The 22,177-nt window shown below is 39.7% G+C and overlaps 1 protein-coding gene across 2 annotated transcripts in view; it reads right to left on the bottom strand.

Moving 5' to 3' along the window:
- The window catches only part of atp2a3.L (ATPase sarcoplasmic/endoplasmic reticulum Ca2+ transporting 3 L homeolog), an 84,378-nt gene extending 82,733 nt beyond the window's left edge, over positions 1 to 1,645 (bottom strand). Inside the window, exon 1 of one of the 2 annotated variants that reach the window (XM_041581071.1) lies at positions 1,116 to 1,645. In XM_041581071.1, the coding sequence (XP_041437005.1) occupies positions 1,116 to 1,233 (118 nt within the window). In that variant the 5' untranslated portion in view covers positions 1,234 to 1,645. 2 annotated transcript variants of the gene reach the window in all.
- Positions 1,646 to 22,177: the final 20,532 nt, after the last annotated feature.

Raw genomic sequence — 22,177 nt, 5'->3', positions numbered from 1 at the left:
CACAGAGCCATTGTGTCTGTTACTGGACTAAGAGGAGGTTAAATGGGTGCTGATACTGAACTGAAACTCCAAGAGCCTTAAGAAAATGAAAGTTCACTGCTTTTGGGTTGAGGCACTCCTTTACAGTCCTATGTACAACTGGAGTCACCACTAATGTGAAATCAGCAAGGCAAGGGAAGTTACCAACTTGAATTGCTGATATAAATAACCCCCGTTTTCTGCTGCTTGCCTAGATCCTTCTCTATATGAATGACAGTTGTAAATAGTATTCCATCTGCCAACATAAAACCCATTAGCTGATAAATTACAATTGCCAGCAATTCACCTGCCAAATCTTGGGGGGGGGGGTCGCAGTTCAATAACAGCTGGAGGGCATCATGTTGTAAATACCTAAATAAAACTATTCGCATAATGGTCCATTCTCTATTGAGCCTACATAATTACTTCACCCTGAGTTGCAGGTTAGGTTTTTGTACCGTGTTAGCCAATCAGAATGGTGCAGGGTAATCGTTTTTGAAATAAAAAGAAAATAACAGAAGGCTTTCAGAAGGTTTCAATTCCTTTTTCAAGCTGGTTACCTTGAGTTCAAGTCAAACAGTGATGTGATTTGTTAATATATAAAGGGGGTAATTGGTCGCAGCCCTTGTGCTTGGGTTGTATCATTGCTACTTGACCAGGGATCAGGGGTGTAGGTAAAGTTTCACGATACAAAATGTCAAGCAAGGCCCCAAGCAAGCACATATTGTGCCCCTTCACCTCCTCATAATAGTTGATTTAAATGTAACAAAAGTTTCCAGTGTCTGTGCCCATGGGGCCCCTACAATGAAGTTGCAAGTCATGCACTGGATGTACCATGCCACATAGTGTATTTAATGCAGGGGCTGCATCCTTGCACACAATCTGCCAACACTTCAAGTCCTATTGCTGTCTCTATCTCTCTCTCTCTTTCTGTAGCAGCAAAAGTGAACAAGTGGAGTAACCAATAGCAACCAATGGGATTGGGGATGTCAAGGCGTGACCGTCAACATCTGTAGCTGCAAAAAGTGCAGCAACCCCCGGCAGTGCTTAGCGTGCATGAAGCTAAAGTGAACTATAGGAGGGAAGTGCGCACTTACCGTTCAGCCCATATTTCTCTCTGCTCCTCCGGACCTGCTCGCTGCTCAGTCCGCAGTTCTCATTCACTTCGAAGAGCCGCAGCACCTCAGTGACAGTCTTGGCGTGAGCGCTGTCCATGTCGGCTCCCAGTCACACCTGCTGCTGCAGCTTTAAATCCACTAGTGGTGCGGGGACACGGAGCCCCTCAGCGGTGCCGGTAACTAGTTTGGCAGGGGCGTCGTAGGAGCAAGTTTAGTCAAGCGGAACGGATCCTCGCACCGCCCCGAGCTCCTTCCTCCAGTTACAGCTCTTCTCCCTCGCCGCTGCTGCTGCACCTTTTCTTCCTCTAACGAAGGTGAGTTCTTCCCCCGCCTCCGCACTGACTAGCACAGCCCTTCCCTCCGCCTCCCCCCGGCTGCTCATGCCAAAGAGAAACGCTTGGAAACTTTCCTGTGTGCAGCGCTGACTGGAACTAACACAAGCCTGAGGTGACAACTAGCGGCGGACCTGACTGCGCGGCGCTATGACTTGGCCTACCCACTGGAGGACTTCTTAGGGTGCTACCTGCTGCCTCCTCATTGGCTGAGCGCGATTTCTAAATGGTTCCTGCCCACTCAAACCCTCCATTCCTCTCCCTATTGGGCCCGCTCACCTCCAAATTAGCATTTTAGAGTCTTTTTTAAACCCTTGGTAATTTACATAGAAAATATTTCTTTCTGCATGTTTAGATATGAATTGGTTCCCCTCCCTTCTTACAGCTTCACTTCCTCTTCTGTGAGGACTGCTGCTTTGCTGTTCCCGCTGTGTGTGCGAGGAGCTGCCCTGCTGCTGCTGATGTATCAAGTCAAACCGCAACTCTATCAGTCGAGCAATAAGGCGAAATGATATTTGTGTTGTTAGAAAAATCACTATTGCTGACCACGCAGTGCTTCACGCACCTCAACTCATACAGTTCTTATCTTTTCCCTTTTTACCGTTGGCCAGGGCAGATTCGGGAGATTAGTCACCCCGGCGACAAATCTCCTCTTTGGGGTGACAATCTCTACGAATTGCCTTCCAATATCTTCCCACCTGCTAGAATGAAAAATCACTGGCAGTATGGGAATCAAAGTTGCATAAGAGCAGAGACACACGCTCAGATTTGGGCAGATTAGTCGCTTGACGACAAATCTCCTCTTCTTCGGGGCACCTACTCTCCCTGAACTGCCTTCCCATCTGCTAGAAAGTAAATCGCCGGCAGGATGGCAATCAGTGCTCTCTGTTTTCCCGAAGTTGCCTAAGGGCAGAGAAACACGCTCAGATTCGGGGAGATTAGTCGCCTAGCGACAAATCTCTTCTTCGGGGCGACTAATCTACCTAATCTGCCTTCCTGCTGGCTAGAATGTAAATAGACGGCAGAATGACACTCGGAGGGTTTCATTTTCCGAAGTAATCTCCACAAATCTAAGTGTGTGTCTCTGCCCACATGAGGAAACTTCGGACGACTTCGGAAAACGAAGCGATCTGAGTGCAATTTACATTCTTGCCAGCGTTAGGCAATTTGGGGAGATGAGTTGCCCCGAAAAAGAGGCAATTTATTGCTGGGTGACTAAATCTCCCCGAATCTGAACATGTGTCTCTGCCCTTAAAGGACCAGTAACAGCTTAAAAAAATGTTTAAAAAAATGTGTTAGTACGTTACGAAAAAAGACACCAACACATATTAAACTTTAGAGTCGCTAAGTCTTTATTAAGAAATAACTTACCGAAACTCAGCTTGCGCTCCTCTTCAGAATAGGTCGATCGGTGATACATCATGCGGCGCTCCATTTCTCCTCCCTGCCTTCCTTATAGGAGAAGGAAATTCCCTGGGCACAAAAACCCTCCCCCTCCCCTGTGTTGCACCCCCCTCCCTCCTCCCCCCTGGCCTACCTGTCCCGCCGGGCAAATGCCCCTAACTTGTTACTCACCCCTCTGCGCAGGTCCAGTCCACGGAGTTCACAGGCGCCATCTTCTCCCAATCGGTCTTCTTCCTGCTTTGACCAGCGTTTTTGGCGCATGCGCAGTAGGAGCAATTCACCGGTACGCATCTACTGCACATGCGCCAGTAGAGAAGATGGCGCCTGTGAACTCCGAGGGCTGGACCTGCGCAGAGGGGTGAGTAACAGGTTAGGGGCATTTGCCCGGGGGGACAGGTAGGCCAGGGTGGAGGAGGGAGGGGGGGCAACACAGGGGAGGGATTTTTGCACCCAGGGGGTTTCGTTCTCCTTTAAAGGAGATAGCCAGGGAGGAGAAATCGAGCGCTGCACGATGGATCGTCACCCTGTCACCGTTTCTGAAAAGGAGCTCAAGCGGAGTTTCGGTAAGTTATTTCTTAATAAAGACTTAGCGATTTTAAAGTTTAATATGTGTGGCGTCTTTTTATCATAGCATACTGGTCCTTTAAGAACAAGATGCCTCTGGCACAAGCTGATACTGTAACTGTCCCCTTTGTGTGTGTCAGGAACCTGATACCTTGTTATGAAATACACTGCTCATTGTTGTGTATAGCCGACTGGCAGCTTGCTAGTGTTGTTCTTGTAGCACAGTCTCATGCACCCCTAGACTCAGAAAGGTGCCCTGTCCATGTCTAAAGTGCACATGATGTCATAGAGACTAAAAACCGTAAAGATTAGGAACCATAAAGACTAGGAAAACTCAATGGGTAGTTTCAGTTCAATAACGGATGCATATAGGACAGCCATCAGAACGCCAGGATATATAAGGAATAATTTACCCCTTATTGTAAAAAAAAAAATAACATTATACGTCGCTGAGGAGTTTCATGAGCATACAAGTCACAGAACTCCAAGGCAACTTTTAACGTTCTCATATTTTACAACAGAGGTTTATTATATCTTATAATACACGATACAGTGAGTCATGTGACACACACACTCTGCATAACTAAGCACTGAATATAACCTATGACATCACTAAGCACTGTTTAGAAGGATATAATTTACAGGATATTTGTGGCTCTTGTCTCTTATAAAGAGAGAGGGTAAAAATGCTTCTTTATGTACAGAAGCATATACACTTATAGACATACATAGGTGTACACAGAGACCTACAAGCAATGTGTATACAAACAAATTTACAAGCAAACAAGTGCATAATACACATTTACACAGGCTTGCAACTGTGCCCAGTGTATGTAAATTAATATGCAAAGTAAATTGCAATTAATGTAATAGCTTTTCAGTAAAGAATAAAAAAAGTATTTTTTTCCCTTTATGATTTTTTATTAATGTCCCCAACAAATTGACAAGAACAGAGGGGAAACAAAATTATAAGGGTAGTTTGCTAAATGTTTGGCATTGTGCAAAATGAAAGAAATGGGTGCAAATCCACTCTTTTTCACACTTTTCACAAGATCTCAACGCCCCAGCACTTCCTGCATTTAGCAGGCCTGTAGTCGTGTAGGGCAGGTGCAAAGAGGCACATAGGAGTTGCAACCTACCGTCCCCCTACTTAGATGTCTGAAGTTAGAATCTTGTACTGACAGGTGCAGACCACAACAGAGCCCTCTAATTCTTTAATTTGAGATAGCTAACTCTTTCTTTGTAGATATCAATTTTGCAGATGTGCAGCGCTGCTTCTCCTTGTAGCACTTTATAAATAAAGTTATACATACATACATGTAAATTACACCATGTACAAACATACATGGAAAGCAATATCAGCTGATGTTTGCTACTATGTGATGACTATACCGCAAAAAATCTTCTGGTCGAGCGTTTCCTTCCACTCTCCCTGCCCGTGCCGGCTTCCAGACCCTGAACTTATAAAGCCTGCCCCACCCCTTTCATGACATCACATGGGGTGGGTGCAGGTCTACAAATAGAGGGGACGAAGCGGGCCGGGCTGGGTTGGGAGGGGGCAGGTTAGGGTCGGTTGAACGTCGAGGGAAACAAAAAATGTCCTGTGTGACATAAGCCAGAGACATAAGCCTCTAGATGCCACAAAATGTATTGGTTTATTTAAATTTCATGCATTTATTATAGTGTCTTGCATATATTATAGTGTGCCTTTGTAAGTGAATAAAGGTGGGAGATATTTTACCTGTGTTATCATTTTTTTAAAAAAAAGACGACTCATACTAGATTGTATGTAAAACCCACAGTAAAAATTAGTCACCAAATACATTTATGTTTGTACATCAGTCTCCCCGCTATAAAAGATTTGAATTATCAAGTCCTGTGAGTGTGTATTTCCCCGGCAAACGGTATTACATGATTTATTGGACCTGCACCCAGGCAAGCTGGACTTTTTTTACACGTGAGTGCCTGTGCTATACAGAGTAGTATTTATGCAGTATATATTTACTGTGCCATAAATTCAAGGAGCTAGAATTTTGGAATGTTTGAAAAGTTGGAATGCTAAGATTGCACCCTCCAAATGTCTCTGGAAAATGTGGGCACATTCAAAGACTTGTGGGGCTTTCTTTAATACGAAGATCATTTTTTGTCAAAATGGGGGCAAGGTACACTTTTAAAAAACTGCAAAGCTTTACGTTTTTGTACGTTGCACCTTTCCTCATTGAAATTCCCTGGTTGCCCCCTTAGGTTAAAGTGCTGTGCCTCATACTGTATGCAGTGCTTCCTGAGTTTGGCAGAACTACAATGCAATGGGGTCAGATGATCTTTGGGAATCCCACTTGCTTGCATGTAATGCAAAATATGGTAAATGGGGAGTGCTGGGGGACACGAGGTTGTAAGACTCCTGTCAGCACCCTGAACAATACATATCTTCATTGTTTATACTTCATTTTCATTATCTTATATTTGAATTATCAATGTTTTCTACTATGACATATAATTAGTGTAATTTTTGTGTTTACCTATTAGTATATGGTTTATTCAGCTTAGGTGTTACTTAAACAATACATAAAGTGGTTGTTCACATTTGAGTTAACTTTTAGTATGATGTAGAGCAATGCTGTCCAAGTTCTGTGGTACAGAGGGCCAAAATTTGAATGGCCTATGTGGAGGAGGGCCGATAATGGGAGTCAGTGTTGGCCGCTCCCCTTTTAAACCACACCCACTGTAAACCACACCCACATTACCACAAGAACTTTTAAGATCATATCCACATTAACAGTGGTAGCACACCAAAAAAACCAAATGGTTGGTGCTCACTGCAGGCAAATTGAAGTCACGTTAAAACATACACTTGAATCCATATGCCTCATCCTCCCCTGTGGATAATACAACAGCCCCCCAACACATGATTAAACACCGTCGGGGCCCTTAACAACAATTTCCAAATGCTAACAAATCCCAAGAACAAACCCCTAACAGGCTTACATTCCACAGGTAGCATAGGGCAAACTGAGAATGGCACACCCAAGCAGCACTGGGCAAGCAGAGAATGGCACACACAAGCAGCACTGGCAAGCAGATAATGGCACACACAGGGAGACAGGGCCGGCCAACGTATTTTTGCACCCTATGCAAAGGCTTCAATCAGTGGGTGCACCCAGTCATATAGCCCCCTGTACCTGTGCCAGCACCTATCATATTGCCTCCATTTGTACCTATGCCAATGGCAGTCAATCCCTCAGATTGCCCCTAGGCCCCAATCTGTACCTGTGCCAGCATGGAACAAAACATCCATCATATGTTCACCCTAATCTGTACCTAAGCCAGCGGCAACCAAAAGAATCCATTATATTGCCCAATTTGCATCTGTTCCGGCAGTAGCCAAAAATCCATCATATTGCCCTCAAACATCTGTGTACCTGTGCCAGCAGCCCCATATTGCCCCATGTACCTGAGCCAGCAGCAGCCAATCCCTTATATTGCCCCCAATCTGTACCTAGGTGGACGCCTACTCTGCCTGCCCCTAGTTCCAGCCCTGCAGGGAGGGAAAGCAGAACAGAGCAGGAGACAGACAAAGCTATCATTCTAATATGTACTACATACAGTGACACAGTGCTGGTGCCTCATTAGCATTTTAAATAAAGTGTGAACAGGTGAATAATGTGGGCAGTTTCAGTCTGGGTCTCAGGTGTGAACAGTACAGGGTTTTAGGATGTGTCAAAATAGAGGTGTCACAAGTGTGAACAATACAGGGGGATCACAGGTGTGAACAATACAGGGGATTAGAGTCTAAATTTGAGGTTTAAACAATGCAGAGTGCAGTATATCTCTACAGTGATACCTTTTAAAATGTACATATAATAAACAGACACAGCATCTGGGGGGCCAAAGAAGGGGGGATCGGCCCACTGGCCGCCAGTTGGACAGCCCTGATGTAGAGCATCATATTCTGAGACTATGTGCAATTGGTTTCCATTTATTATTATTTGTGTTTTTTTTAGTTATTTAGCTTTTTATTCAGCAGCTCTCCAGTTTCAGCAATCTGGTTGCTAGGGCCACAATTACTCTAGCAACCATGCATTGATTTGAATAAGAGACTGGTATATGATGAAACAAGGGCCTGAATAGAAAGAGGAGTAATAAATGTAGCCATAACTATACATTTGTAGCCTTACAGAGCATTTTCTTTTAGATGGGGTCAGTGACCCCCATTTGAAAGCTGGAAAAAGTCAGAAGAAGAAGGAAAATAAATGAAAAACCGTAAAAAATAAATAATGAAGACCAACTGAAAAGTTGCTTTGAATTGGCCATTCTACATCATACTAAAAGTTAACTCAAAGGTAAACCATCCCTTTGAACAATATTCTTAACCTTAATTTATTGCGTAAAACCTCTTTATATCTATTTAAAATACTGTTTTAATATCTATACCTGATACGGGTACTGCAACATAAGGCATTACTTACTTATACCTTGGTCCTGGGTCTTGCTGAGCTCTGCACCTACCGCTAGGCAACCATTTTGTTACTTCCAGCAATAGGGCAAGCAGTAAGAACAGGCCTCCAATTCTGTTCTAAAGCCCACTAACTTGCATGTCTGAATGATCTGCAAGTCTGGGGACAGTCAGGGAGTGGGGGTTTGATGCCTACATGCTTCCTCTCACCTGCCCCTCATGTGTATAGCGTTGCCAAACATGGTTAGTACTGTAGTCATGTGGTGAACATAGGATCTCTGTGCTTTAAACTTGAGTGCAAATACCTGTGGTAATTCTAAAACTACACTACTATACTAATACAGGGAGCAAAGTGCAAAAAACATGGCAGGTTGCAGCTTATGTTTGCACATTGCACCCTGCTCTGTGGGTATTAAATGATCCATATTGTCTCTGTAAAGCATTTCACAATTTCTTTGGCCCCTTTTTACATTATAGAAAAATCTATATGTATAATTATTGATAGACCTTGTCTAGACCTTGTGTTGTTCTCTCCCAACACTACAGGCTGGAAGCTCACTGTTCTTTTCAATCCCCAGTGCTGTGTTACTAGTTGTAGTTTATCCTGCTTCCTTAAGTGCAGCTACATTGGTCCCATGAGTGGGGATATTATCAAAAGTGAAGATAATACAATAATAGTTTGTAAAACTTGCTTGTGTTCTATAATCCAGTAGAATGTATACAGGATGATGTATGATCTTGAAGTACAGGATCTATAATCTGTAAATCTTGGTTTTCAGGATACTTTTCATCAACTAAAAGATCTCCTCACCTTTACTATACTATACTTGACTATACCTGCCTATATAACTATAGGTCAAGATATTTATCACTCATACCTAAGGAGTTATTGTCCATTCAAAGATGGCACAGCTATGTCTGCATGCCTTTCTGATCACTCTATGTAGGCTGTGTTTAGTTTTATACTTACTTTTCAGTTTTATTTGCTCAAAAGTCTCTGGCCTGATAGGTTACAATTGCTGCACACTTCGGAGTATAAGAAATCACCTTTTGGGAGATCAGATCATAATGCTATTTTTCTTATGCTGGAATATAAACAAAAGCTTTGTCAGGAACCATCAGTTATGAGAAAGGTAAAACGATGGTCTATCCAATCAGAAGCTTTATTTCAATATGTGCTTGCTGTTGTAGATTGCGACATGTTTCAGTCATGTGTAGAGGACATTAACAAATTTGCAGACATAGTGGTCAATTTTGTTATCATGCTTGCTAATGATATTATAACTATAGTAACAATTAAATCATTCTCTAATCATAAACCATTGGCATGTGGGACAGTACAAAGTGCCATGAATTCCCGTACTGCAGCGTACAACGCAGGTCTTATCACCGGTGAAATGAGTGCTTATAAGGAGGCATCATAAGGTGTACGGAGTGCTGTAAAAGATGCAAAAATGCCAGTATCGGGAGAGAGTGGAGACGTATTTCCATCACAATGACACACATTGTATGTGGCAGGGCTTACGGACAATTACAGACTTTAAAAGTAAGCCCACAGAGATTGTGTGTGCTGACTTCATGTTTGCTAATGAACTTAATGTGTTCTATGCCCATTTGGCCCTTACTACCAAATGTATATAAAAGTACAGCCAATAGACATTACTGAGCCAACTCATAACCTAAAATTCCTTGGTGGTCCTTGGTGGACTAAACTTTCACTCTCTACAGTATATGTGCAATGTCATCCAGGTATTTTACTCATACAGGTATGGTATCCGTTATCAAGAACAGGGCCGGAACTAGGGGTAGGCAGAAGAGGCAGCTGCCTAGGGCGCAACGATTAGGGGGCGCTGGGCAGCTACCTCTTCTGCCTACCCCTAGACTCGACTCACCTGGAACTTCGCGTATGCAATATGCCCCAAACGTTCCTGCGCATGCGCACCAGCGCGTGTGACGGAGAAAGAGAGGGGGCGAGCTGACAGCTGGGCTGCCTTGGGCGCCCGGCTTGCCTGGCCCACCTCTGATCAAGAAAACTGCTATCCAGAAAGGTCCGAGTTATGGGGAGGCCATCTCTCATAGACTCATGCGAATCATATAATTCACATTTTTAAAAATGATTTCCTTTTTTCTCTGTAATAATGAAAAAGTACCTTGTATTTGGTCCCAGTTAAGATATAATTAATTCTTACTGGGGACAAAACAATCCTATTGGGCTTATTTAATGTATAAATTAATTTTTAATTAACTGAATCCATGATGATCCAAATTACAGAAAGATACATTCTCTGGAAAACAACAGCTCCTGACCATTCTGGAATCTGGATTATGGGTCCCATACCTGTATCATCATCATCATCTTAATACAGTATTACAAACTGTATTATCATATTATCAGTGCTTCAAGTTTACTGTCTACAGGAGTATATTTAAAATATTTACCTTGAACAGTGTTTACATCTGAAGGATAAATAATAAAAAGTTAGGTGCAGCAGAGAATCTATCTTGATCATGACGGTTGAAACAAAAATCTCCCAGTGTTTGCTAGTTGTTGGGTGAAATAATATTAAACACAACTTGTTTACTTTTAGAACTTCTCTTGGAATGAGCTGCAGTGTTAGGCACTACAGGCATCTATTTAATTCTTCTCTATGTAATATTCTATACATTTTTGCATGGAGTGATTAATATGCTATTTAATGTGCCATTAGTGTTCTCCAGCTTTGTTAAACTTTATGAAAGTCTACCTTAGAATATGATTATCTGCAAGGCCAATCTGACTTTCTCTTGGGATTCTTTAGTTTGTTTATTTGTTTTCTCTGCATGTTTCCAACTTCCTCTGTTCATTTATCTTGTTTCCATTCATCTAATTTGCCTCTATATTTAGATTATTTCTGCACATCATCTAGTTATGGCTTAATGTTCTTATTCTTCCTGTTCAGGGGGAAAAAAATGAACCCTTATAGTGGTATTTTATTCCATAATGTGTCATGTCTTAGAAAAATTAAAGAATATGCTTTGTCATAATGCTGTCAATACATATCAAAGGTACCAAAAAAAATAATGTTTTGAAAATAAATAAATAAAGCTAGAAGTGACTTTTTAAGGAGGAAAACTTATCCAAAGTACTATTTTAAGGGGGTTATTTACTAAGCTCCGAATACCCAAAATTCCCCAAAATCTGAAAAATTCTGTTGTTTTTTTTTTATAAAATCTGACCTTTAAAAAAATGACGAATTTTTCGGAATTTAATAAACCTCGAGGGCTAAAAAGCAAGAATATAAAAACACGGCATCTCAAACCTGTCGAGGTTGCATAAAAGTCAATGGGAACAGTCCCATTGATTTTTGGTTGTGTCGGGGGTTTTGGGCAATTCACAATGTTTTCCGAGCTTTCGGGTGAAAACTTTGGAGATTTCAGGGAAAATTCATGAAAAAACTTGAAAATCTGATCTTTTACCGCAAAGCACATTTTCTGGAAAATGTAATAATAAATAAGTTTTAAAAACCCGAGTGGGTTAGATCGGAGTTTGTAGCAGCGAATATTGAGATAAATTCGGAGCTTGATAAATAACCCCCTTAATGTTTAATGTCAGTGGCACACAGGACGATTCCCTTGTACAATTCTCAGCTTGGCTGTCAGGCAGCAAAATATAATATTGACAAGTACGTCAATAGGGTCCAGAAGATTACTATTCAGGTAAATTCTATCCACCGTGCTGGAAATCAAGTGGCAAGTAGAAAACTGGGAACTGCCTCTTTTGCCATTGCCCTAAGACAGAAATTTGCTTGCAACTAAGACAGAACTCAAAACAAGTTAGACAGGTAAAGTGTTAAATATTATTCTCCTTGAAAAGATTACTGTAGAAATGTATCTTGATTAACCTGATTGTTAACAAACCAGGTGTTCTTCACTAAAATTCCTACTAATGTTGTTAGACAAACTTAAATACATTTCACTAGTTACTTTTTGAAAATACAATTACAGGTGTTGGACCTATTATCCAGAATGTAGGGGACCTGGGGTTTGCCAGATAACGGAATTTAACAGAATATAATTTGGATCTTCATATCTTAAATCTACTAGAAAATCGTGTAAACATTAAATAAACCCAGTAGGCTTATTTTGCTTCCAATAGCTATACTTACCTTTATCAAAATTTAAAAAGATTTTTTTCCCACAAAACAAACACATTGATTTCTGGCACATAATGTTAGTTCATTGTCATAGCTATACATACATTTTTTGATTGTTTGGTGAAAATTCTTCCACAGCCTTGAAATCATGTGACTTATAGGTAGGTCTTTGCTGTATTAAAAACACTTTAGTCATGTTTTAGAAGACTTTTTAGATATCATAGAGTGAGCACATATATAAGGAATTACCTTGCCAAGATTGGTCATTCTATGGTGCGAATGTACTTTCTGTATCTAAGTATAATGCAAGAGATTTAAAAAAAAAAAACCTCAAGTGGATAAAAATGTAAAAGCCAAAGTAATACGAAACGGAAAACGTCCTTTTCCAAACAGAGATATTTAATAAAGTTCCATTGGGGATTCCTCACATTTTTTGGGCATTTTCCAAGCAATTTTGCATCATATTTACTAACCCTTTTCTGTGAGAGTTTGACAGATTTCTTATTAATGTTGTAATAATTTTGTTCATTTGTCAAAGAATTTCCCTATTTCCCACACTGACTGTAATGCAGTCTAATTCTATTGTGCCCTATGTGCAGAATTCTATTTTTTCAAGTCTATTGGGGGACTTTATGAATTGGGTTTGATCTCAAAATAACAATATCAAAAATGTGTTAATCATAAACTGCTCTATTTTCCCCTATCATTATCCATCATTATCATTAGGAAAAAATAATGATCCTTTGTGAATCTGCCTCAAACTCTATCTTTAACAACATAGAATGATGTGATTCTTTTAATATTGCTCCTCTTTTCCTTTCAACTGTTATACATCTGTTTTTTCATATACTCCATCTTCATACAAACACTGACACATTTTAAGTAGCAGTGATATCCAAATATTGTTTCTATAATAAAAATGCAGTTTCTGAGCTTTGTTTCTGGAATAAAGCTGTTCTAGTTAGGGCTTTAACATTGCAACATTTTTCAAAGGTTTCCTAAGACATAAACTTGTACTTTCCTGACATCTCCTTTTCTGCATAAGATTCAAAATGCTTTGCCAAGAGGCTTAATGGTTTCAAGCTTATTTAAAAATGTATTAAAACCTGTCTCCTAGTCCAACTTTCCTCGAAGCCTTGACGCCAGCAGTGCTTTTCCTCCCTGTGTGTTCCAGCTTTAGATCAATGTACAGAACATATTTTATACAGTGTTTCTCCCCAGTGTTTGGAAGAACAGTCCTTACAACTCTTCAACATACCCTCTGGGCACTTGAATTTCTATATTTAAATAAATTAATTATGTACATGCACTCACTAGCAGTGGTAATTAAATCTAAACAGGGTTGGCTATAGTTCAAAAAAATTTTCCTGCTTGCCATTTGCAATTATAGTTACATATACAAACATTATTTGCAGGTCAAATATGGACTATCAAATGTGTTCTCAGTTTAGTATCTGTTAGTATTCACTGCGTGTGTATTACATTTAACAGGGACCTTTTCAGAGCCAGAGTAGCTGCATAGCAATCTCCCTTCGGCAGATCTACTAGGAATACTTTTATTCAAAAGTATTTTTGGGGCTACAACCCCCCATACTTACAGACTGGAGTCATTCTGAAATACTAAGGAACACAGGGGTTGCCCATTCTACTTCCAAGGCTGCAGACTAACTGGGACAAATATGGGTAAGTCAGATATTCTGTAGAAGTCAAGTTGCAAAAAGCTGACTCGTACAGTTTCTATGCTGTGAACAGTTTTGTCTGCAGGAATTTATATTTCTGGCACAAATTTTTTTTCACCTACTAGGTGGTATATACTGGGCTATATGCTGTAATTACTATAGCACCCCCAGTGTGAGGCACAGCTCTACTTATTCAAGAAAAACATTATGCAGTCACTTTGCATTCTGTCTGCCCATAAGCAAGCATATGTTTATATATATTTCTCTAAAGGAAGAAAATAGGAATTTTTAAGTGGCATAAATCAATAAAGAATACAAAGTGGTAAGTGGAAGTCAGAAATGGCTGACAGCCAATACAAAAGCAAATGTTTCATTTGCCATATACTGTACTATATGCAAGCCAGCTTTCTTCCATGTGGAGCTATATCATAAATAAAACACAGATTTATTTTATATTTTATACAGGCAATTGTTGCACTAGAGTGCTTATTGTATTAAAATTATACACTACTAACCCACCCCAACAAACCCTCCCAAACTCTTCTTCAATTGTCTCTAGGTGATACATTCCCCCTGAAAACAATTGAAAACAGTTGTATGTCTTTGCAATGCAAAACCTGGATGGAAGAAGAGTTCTGAAGAATGACAAGTTATTTTGCCCCAGGGGTTTGTTATAAGGGAGCCCTAGAGAAACCAAGAAGTATTATAAGAGAAAAGTTATGATCCCAGTACTTAAAATATCACTATATTAAAACAAGTCCAAAGCAATGAATGAATGTCACACTTTCAGCAGTGGAAGTAGATCTAATAGAACATATGGAGTGCTGTTCCACTGTAGCCCCTAAAATTACTAAAAATGCCATTGACGTATTTGAACAGACCTTGCAAATGATGGCTTATAAGGATGAATAGGTATGAAAGACTCAAATACACAGAGGTACTGTATCACACATGGGGGACGATAGAGGGATCAGCTAAATTACTATTTTGGGATGCTTTAGTATGCAACTATGGTGCAAAGGGCTGATCATGGAATGAGGCATAAATCCTGCAGAAGGTGAGAAAGAGGTGGTCAGATTGTACTATAAAGAGAGTGCATGCACTTACTTTGTAAATGAGCCTTGAGGAATCAATGCTGCTGCAGTTGTAGAATATGCAGGGATTACAATGCAGTGGCATGGACTACAGCATGCTGCCCCTCCATAAAAAAATAAAACATTGGAGGGGCTCAGCATGCACAGCATTCCTTACCCAGCCTCCAATTCCCTTGAGTTTGTGTGGTGTTTGTGCAGATGGCCTGTAGATGTCACTGTGCTTAGACTTATACTGTACATTCTTCATCTTAAAAGTGAAAGTTACTGTTATGTAATGGCTGTCTGACTCTGTTAATAAAGCACTGTTATACTCTACTCATCCTCGGCTACCCAATACATAACAGATTGGTGACGAGGTTGTGATCTTCTACCTCTGCAGCAGCCTGCACCTTTTTTCTAAACCCTGGTGAGCCTACCATACCTTTCACTGCTTGGATTCGTATGTTTGCTGCTGACCAAGGGGAAATTTCTGCTGCTAGAAAGCATGCTTTACTTATTCACTGCCTGGGAGCAGAGGGACAGCATACAGTATATTCTATACATTACCATTAGCTGATGATACTTATGAAACTGCTCTTACTGCTATAAAGAACTTTTTCGTGCCAAGAGTAAATGTGGTTGCTGAAAGATATAAATTCCGCCAACGTGGACAACGTAATGGCGAATCCACAGAACAATTTGTAGCAGCTTTGAGAGAGCTGGTTGTTACCTGTGAGTTAGGGAATCTAACAGATTTAATGCTAAGAGACCAAATAGTGGAAAAAACAAATTCACCTTGCATTAGAGAGAGACTGCTCCTAGAGCAGGATTTAACCCTTGCAAAGGCCATTAAAGTTGCTAGCCAAATTGAAACAGCAGTAGCAGAGGCTAAAACTCTCAGTCAGGGAACTGCTGGGAATGTACAGACAGTGAATTCAGCACTGTGGCCTAATAATGCACAGTCACAGGCAAAATACAGTGCTAAGGAATGGGATTCACCTACACTGCAAAACCATACAGCAAATACAAATAGAAAATACTGCTTTCGCTGTGGTTCAACACAACACACTGCAAATCATGTTACATGTCCTGCAAAAGCTAAACTGTGCCGCAAATGCACAAAAGTTTTTTGCCCTAGTTTTGCTAAAGATGTTCATGAAGTCACTACTACAAATGTCACACTACTAAGTGTGGATAAAGCTGGTACATTTATTCCAGACAAGTTTATATGCACTGTCAGTGTCAGTACTGCTTCTGCTGACAAGGGACACTACATTAACCTGATGCTTGATACAGGTTTAGCTGTTTCTATACTACCAAAGGATATTTTCTTGAAATACTTTGCAAAAGATCCGCTTGTTGCACCTGCCCTGAAACTGGTCAGTTACTTAAAGGATCCAATCCTTATGCTTGGTTGCTTGCCAGTGACTGTACAATTTGAATCAAATACTGCAAAATGTGACTTTTACATTGTGAATAAGGGTACTGCTATACTTGGAAGGGATCTCTTTGCTGCATTAAACCTACAATTAGTTGACGGTCTCATTACTACAGCACCAGTGCCTGCCACACAGCCAGTGTCTAAAATTTCACCACAAAGCAACACTTCACTGGGTTGTGCAAAGAACGTTGTACATAAAGTTAAGTTGAGACCAGATGTAAAACCAGTAACATTTCCCGATTCAGCATGGGAAAAACTTGATATTGATATTGTCGGCCCTTTTACAGATGCTCCTATAGATTGCAGATTTGCTATAACCTTGATAGACTATTACAGTAAATGGCCTGAAATTGCATTTTTTTCTCATATAACATCAGCTACAGTAATAACATTTCTGTCTACAGTCTTCAGCAGAGAAGGTAATCCAAAGGAGTTAATATCAGACAATGGACCACAGTTTGTCTCACATGAGTTTGAATCCTTTCTAAGAGAGAGGAATATTGTGCATAGGAAATATTCAGTGTATTACCCAGAAGCAAATGGAGAAATCAAGCAATTCAACAGTCTGAAAGAAACACTACAGACAGCAAATCTTTCTGGGAAATCTTGGAAAGTATTTACAGAGTTCCTACGTAACTACAGAGCAACGTGCCATGCAACAACCCAATCATCTCCAGCTGAATTATTACATGGCAGACAGATGCGCACTAAGTTACATATTGTAGACATCAAACTTCCACAAAATACTGTGTCTACAAAATCATCTACTGCTGACATTGTCAAACGTCAACAAGCCAAATGTAAGGCTTATACTCACAGAAAACGTGGTGCAAGAGAAGTGAACTTTCAGCCTGGATCTTTAGTCAGAATTAAGACACCAGGAATACTGAAACAAGGACAATCTAAATTTACTACACCACTTGAAGTGAGATGCCAGCGAGGACCATACACATATGAACTGTCTGATGGACAAATATGGAATGCAAGTCGTCTTGCTCCTGTTAGATATGACTTTGGAGAAGCTCCATTTGATGAAGGACATTTTCCTACTCCTGATGTCAACTGCAATAGGCCTGAAGAAAGTGAACCTATAAGGCGTACTGAGAGTATCAGAAAACTACCTGCATGGACCAAGGACTTTATGTGAAGAATGTATAATATTGTTTTAACATGCATACTGTTTAATTGCTGCTGTTATTATAGTTGTCCAAATGCTTTACTACTATAGGGGGAATATGTGGTGTTTGTGCAGATGGCCTGTACTTCATGTCAGCTTAAAAGTGAAAGTTACTGTTATGTAATGGCTGTCTGACTCTGCTAAATATATATATGATTTAAAGCACTGTTATACTGTACTCATACTCGGCTACCCAAAACATAACAGTTTGCTATCTCACTTCAACTCAGATCTACCAATATACCATTGAAATCCATGGGAATTGTATATTTTAATTATGAGATTTAGATATCCAAATAATAATATATGATTTTTTGTTTCTTGGAAACTTGAATATTCGAGGAAATGGCTTGAGACTACATGGCATACTGGGATTCAAACAGATTTAGTATCAATTCTTAGATCAAACTCAATCAAGATGATCTCATTCAAGATATTTCTTAAATACGGTCAGGTCTGAGGAAATTTGTGATTAGTATATTAGTCTGCACAAAGGATATTTAAACATGACAACACCAATATCCTGTCACTACATAAGAATAATTACCCTTTCAACCCAAAGCCTTGGGGTTGGGTATACACCAAATGAATTAAAATAAACCCATCATTAGTGGGGCCCTAAATGACTAAATAAGTAGCATCCACTTAAAGGCCAGGAGTACAAAAGCAAATGTGTAGTAAATATATTACCCCTCCCCTACAACATCCTTTTGGTTACTCACAACAGTGTTGTGAAGCAGGGAATATTCAAACATATCATTGGATTTTTAGTTTGCTAATATAGCAGAACACCCCACAAAGCATGGAAAGTACATTTTTAAACAACACTAATAAGGTTATGTAATAGAAGATGCAACGTTTCTATTGCAGCGAATCAGCAGTTAGGATTTATTCACAATCTGTTCAATGAAACACATCGTATTTGGGTTCTTTTGGGTGCACTTGGGCAAAATTATTTGCTTTTATAGGATAAGTCCTGTAATGGGGATATGCAATGGCCTGGGCAAAATTAGTAGGGAGGATTTATTCGCATATGATTGCTTTGCGCATGTTTTTCCCTAAATGCTTATATATTGCACTGATAGCAGTGAGATGAGCATTGTACACAAATATTCAGAAATGACTTTGAAATGATATGGGCATTTCTGTGAGTGTGGCAAGTTATGCCATCAAAGTGGCCTAACTCGAACACAGAGTGTGCACATAAATATTAGCAATTTGTGATTATACCCAGGCCCGGAACTAGGGGTAGGCAGAAGAGTCATGTGCCTAGGGCGCAAAAGTGGAGGGGGGCCAGGCAGGTACCTCTTTTGCCGCTTTCCCCCTAGCTCAGACCCTTCTGTCTCTCTCTCTCAGCTCCTCCTGTCTCTTCAGCACATGCCTGTGCTCTTCCGTGCTCTACCTGTGCTTTTACTCTCCAGCAGCAACTATGGTGTTCTTTGTATGTGTGCGCGCGCACCTCCGCACACGTGCATGCACTTCGCACCTGAGAAGGGGGAGATGTAACCAACTGGGTTGCCTAGGGCACCCAGCCGGCTTGGCCCGGCACTGATTATACCATATTTAAAAAGTTCCAAAGGACAATCCTAGTGCCAATAAAATTTACAATTATGTTTGCAGATTAAATACACAATCTTGCCCATTTTTGCAAATATGAATACATGCAAGGCAAATATGTTCACATTCTGTTCTGTGCAAAGTTTATAAATGACCCCCAGTGTCTTTTATTAGGTGGAGTGTTAATTGCCTAAACCAATTTTGGTTATTAACATTTATCTGCAAGGTGCGTCATTTTATCTTGGTGCTTTGAACACATACATTTTCTGCTCTGTATTCTATAGATAGCTTAATTAAGTATATTTTCAAATATTCCATTATGGCAAAGACAGCCAACACAACAGGAAAACAGAAAATTGCTTAATAGGGTAATCCTAGGTTTATTTAATTTAAGTCAGCAGTATTCTTTTTGAAGACTTACAGTGTTCCAAAAAGATCAAAGTTAGCTTCCAGAACAGCCATTATAAGCTTGTAGGCAATCTCTGTAAGGAATCTAGTATGCTTGCTAGTTTGGGTTTGAGGATATCCTTTTTGTTCTGACATTGTCTATAGGGCCTATTTATTAATATTGGAGACAAACATCACCGTTTAAGGGGAACTATCGCGAAAATTTAAATTTAATATAAGCTTTATCATACTGAAATAAGAAACTTTATAAATACAATCAATAAACATTTCTGAAATAATCAAGTTTATGTTCACTTTCCTCTCTCAGCATCTGTTTCTCTTCATTCTGTCTTCATGCAGCAGTTGGGTGTCAGATAGTCATTGACAGTTATGGTCCCCATAGACGCGACGATTCTTCTTGCCGAACGACCGATTTTAGGGAAGTCCGACCAATCCTTCGAAATTATAGTGCGGTTAGTGGTATTCGAACGATCGTACATCTTACAATTTTTCGGTGGACATCTGTCAGGAAATTGATCGGCCAGGTCAAAAAATCTTTGTCGGTCCCAGTGCAATCTATCTATGTTTGCAGGGCCAAGCAGGCAGCTCCCCTTTGTTTTCCTGCCAAATTGGTCTTTTTAGTTGATGGTAAATTCGTACGATCGTACGATCGTTCCGAGAAGATCGTGGTCTCACGATCAGGATCTGATCTTTTAAAAATCTTTACATCTATGGCCAGCTTTAGATCCAGGTCCCGAGCAGTCTGGATAACAGGTCCCATACCTGTATTTAGTAAGCTTATCAGATAAGGGTTGAACATAACAGCCTGTTTGATGCTATTATTCTGTGTGTAGAGCTATTTTTATTTATATTTTTTATTCTAAGTCATGTGCTGATGCCACAGTTATGTTTGCAGTTGAAGGTTTTGTTCAAGTTACATTCAGCATGTTTTTTAAGGTTATAGGTTTTTGTTAAATGTATCCCATATGTACAGTATATAATCTTCAAGGTTCTTCTTCCTCATATTATTTGTTCATATGGCATTGCTGTTTGTGCTGCTGAATGTAGCCATGGAGGTTTCAATAAGTTTTAACCTACATAAAAGAGGCAAGGCTATGTCATAAATAGATAAGGAATACTAATATGCATTTGTAGCTAGAACTGAAATTACAGCAATATTAGGCTGAACAGAAACTAAAGTATGCCCTCCCAGGCCACACTGTGTTAAAGAAAATTAACATTATTTTTTGGGAATTTGAAATAGATACCATATACCTAGTAGTTAGGCAGGTTATATAGAGACATAAAAGGTTGAACTTGATGGACGTATCTTTTTTTTAACTTAACTTACTATGTAATCCTAACTAGAGGAGTACTCCTAACTATTTCATATCATATTATAAAGCAGCTGAAATCATAATGAGCAAGATGTTATTAAAGGTCAATTACACCCTTTAGCTTTTTCATTTTGTTGCAGAATTGTGTGAAGTACATAAAAATACCTATGCTAACAATGGAGAGTCCACTTTATGGACAAGTTTTGTTGGCCATGCCCCATATGACATTGCACCATGGCCCTGGTCTATTATACCATAACCCCTTCTAAAACAGATGATAAGGAGGGATGTGGCCAGCCAACCTAAGGTACTCCCAGTTTGGGCAAGGTTAAAGCAGTAAGCTGAATTAGTATCACTTTCATAGCAGCTAGAAGGAAAATACAAATGTGAATACAAAGAAAGCTGTCAATAGTTCAAATAGACAACTACAAAACAATAATTACAAATTAAGAAATAGCAACCATTTATAAACCAACCTATCAAAGTTCTAAAAGAATGATGGTGCACTTATTGTTCAAGGGGAGATTTCGATATTAGCACAGCTACTGGGGCACCCTCACTTCCCAGTATGTAGCAACACTTACTTGGAATTAATGAATATCACTAATAAACATGTTTCTTCCCTAGATTAGGTGATAAAGCTTTGCCTATTTTAGAGGATACTTTAGGAGAATAGTTTTGCAAGTTTTAAAATGAAAAAGAAACTAAATGAGTGTTTATTTCCTTTTAACATTAAAATATAAATAAGTGTTAATTATCCAAAAAGGAGATGATAGCCAGGAAGTTAAACAGCTGTACTACACCACCGGGCACTGAATGTGGCTTCATTAACTACATTCTGCTGAAAACATCTAGGGGGTTATTTACTAAACCTTGTTTTTTTCTGGTCAGTCTTTTTGGGACAAAAACTCACATTTTTAGTGGGAAAAAACATTAATTTTTTTTGCAATTAATTATACTCTAATGCTGCAAAAAGCCCAAGTCTGAAAACCCAGCATCTCAAACCTGTCGAGATCATGTTTAAGTCAATGGCAGATGTTCCTATCCCAATTTGAAGATATCGTGATCTGCACTGGGTTTAGGCAATAATCCAATAGATTCTGGGTTTTCTGGCAATAACCCAAAAAAATCTAGTGATTCGGGAGTAAAGTCCAAAAAATTTGTATAATTCGGTTTTTCGCTAGAGTTTTTTCCTGAGTTATTTTTTTGGTGACTAAGATAAAATTGTGGATATGAGTTTTGTCGAGCTTTGTTTAATAAAACAAAGAGATACATTTGGATTTTAGTAAATTTTTTTCTTTAAAAAAAAAAAATGGGTTGATTCATTTTTTTCTATATATCTTCACGTGTTGAAGTGAACATGAAAATTATCCATTAGAAAAAACTCAGTGAGCCCTGGCTCTTTTGAGCCCTGCCAGCCCAGACCCACTCCCTGAGCTGCTGCAGTTTACATCCCTCCCTGACCCTGGCCACAGTGCGCGGGTAAGGGTACACGGGCCTGAGC

This window comes from Xenopus laevis, chromosome 2L (assembly GCF_017654675.1).
Source record: "Xenopus laevis strain J_2021 chromosome 2L, Xenopus_laevis_v10.1, whole genome shotgun sequence".
NCBI lineage: Eukaryota > Metazoa > Chordata > Amphibia > Anura > Pipidae > Xenopus > Xenopus laevis.
The sequence above is the reverse complement of the archived record's forward strand: the minus strand, read 5'-3'. Positions and strand labels throughout refer to the sequence as shown.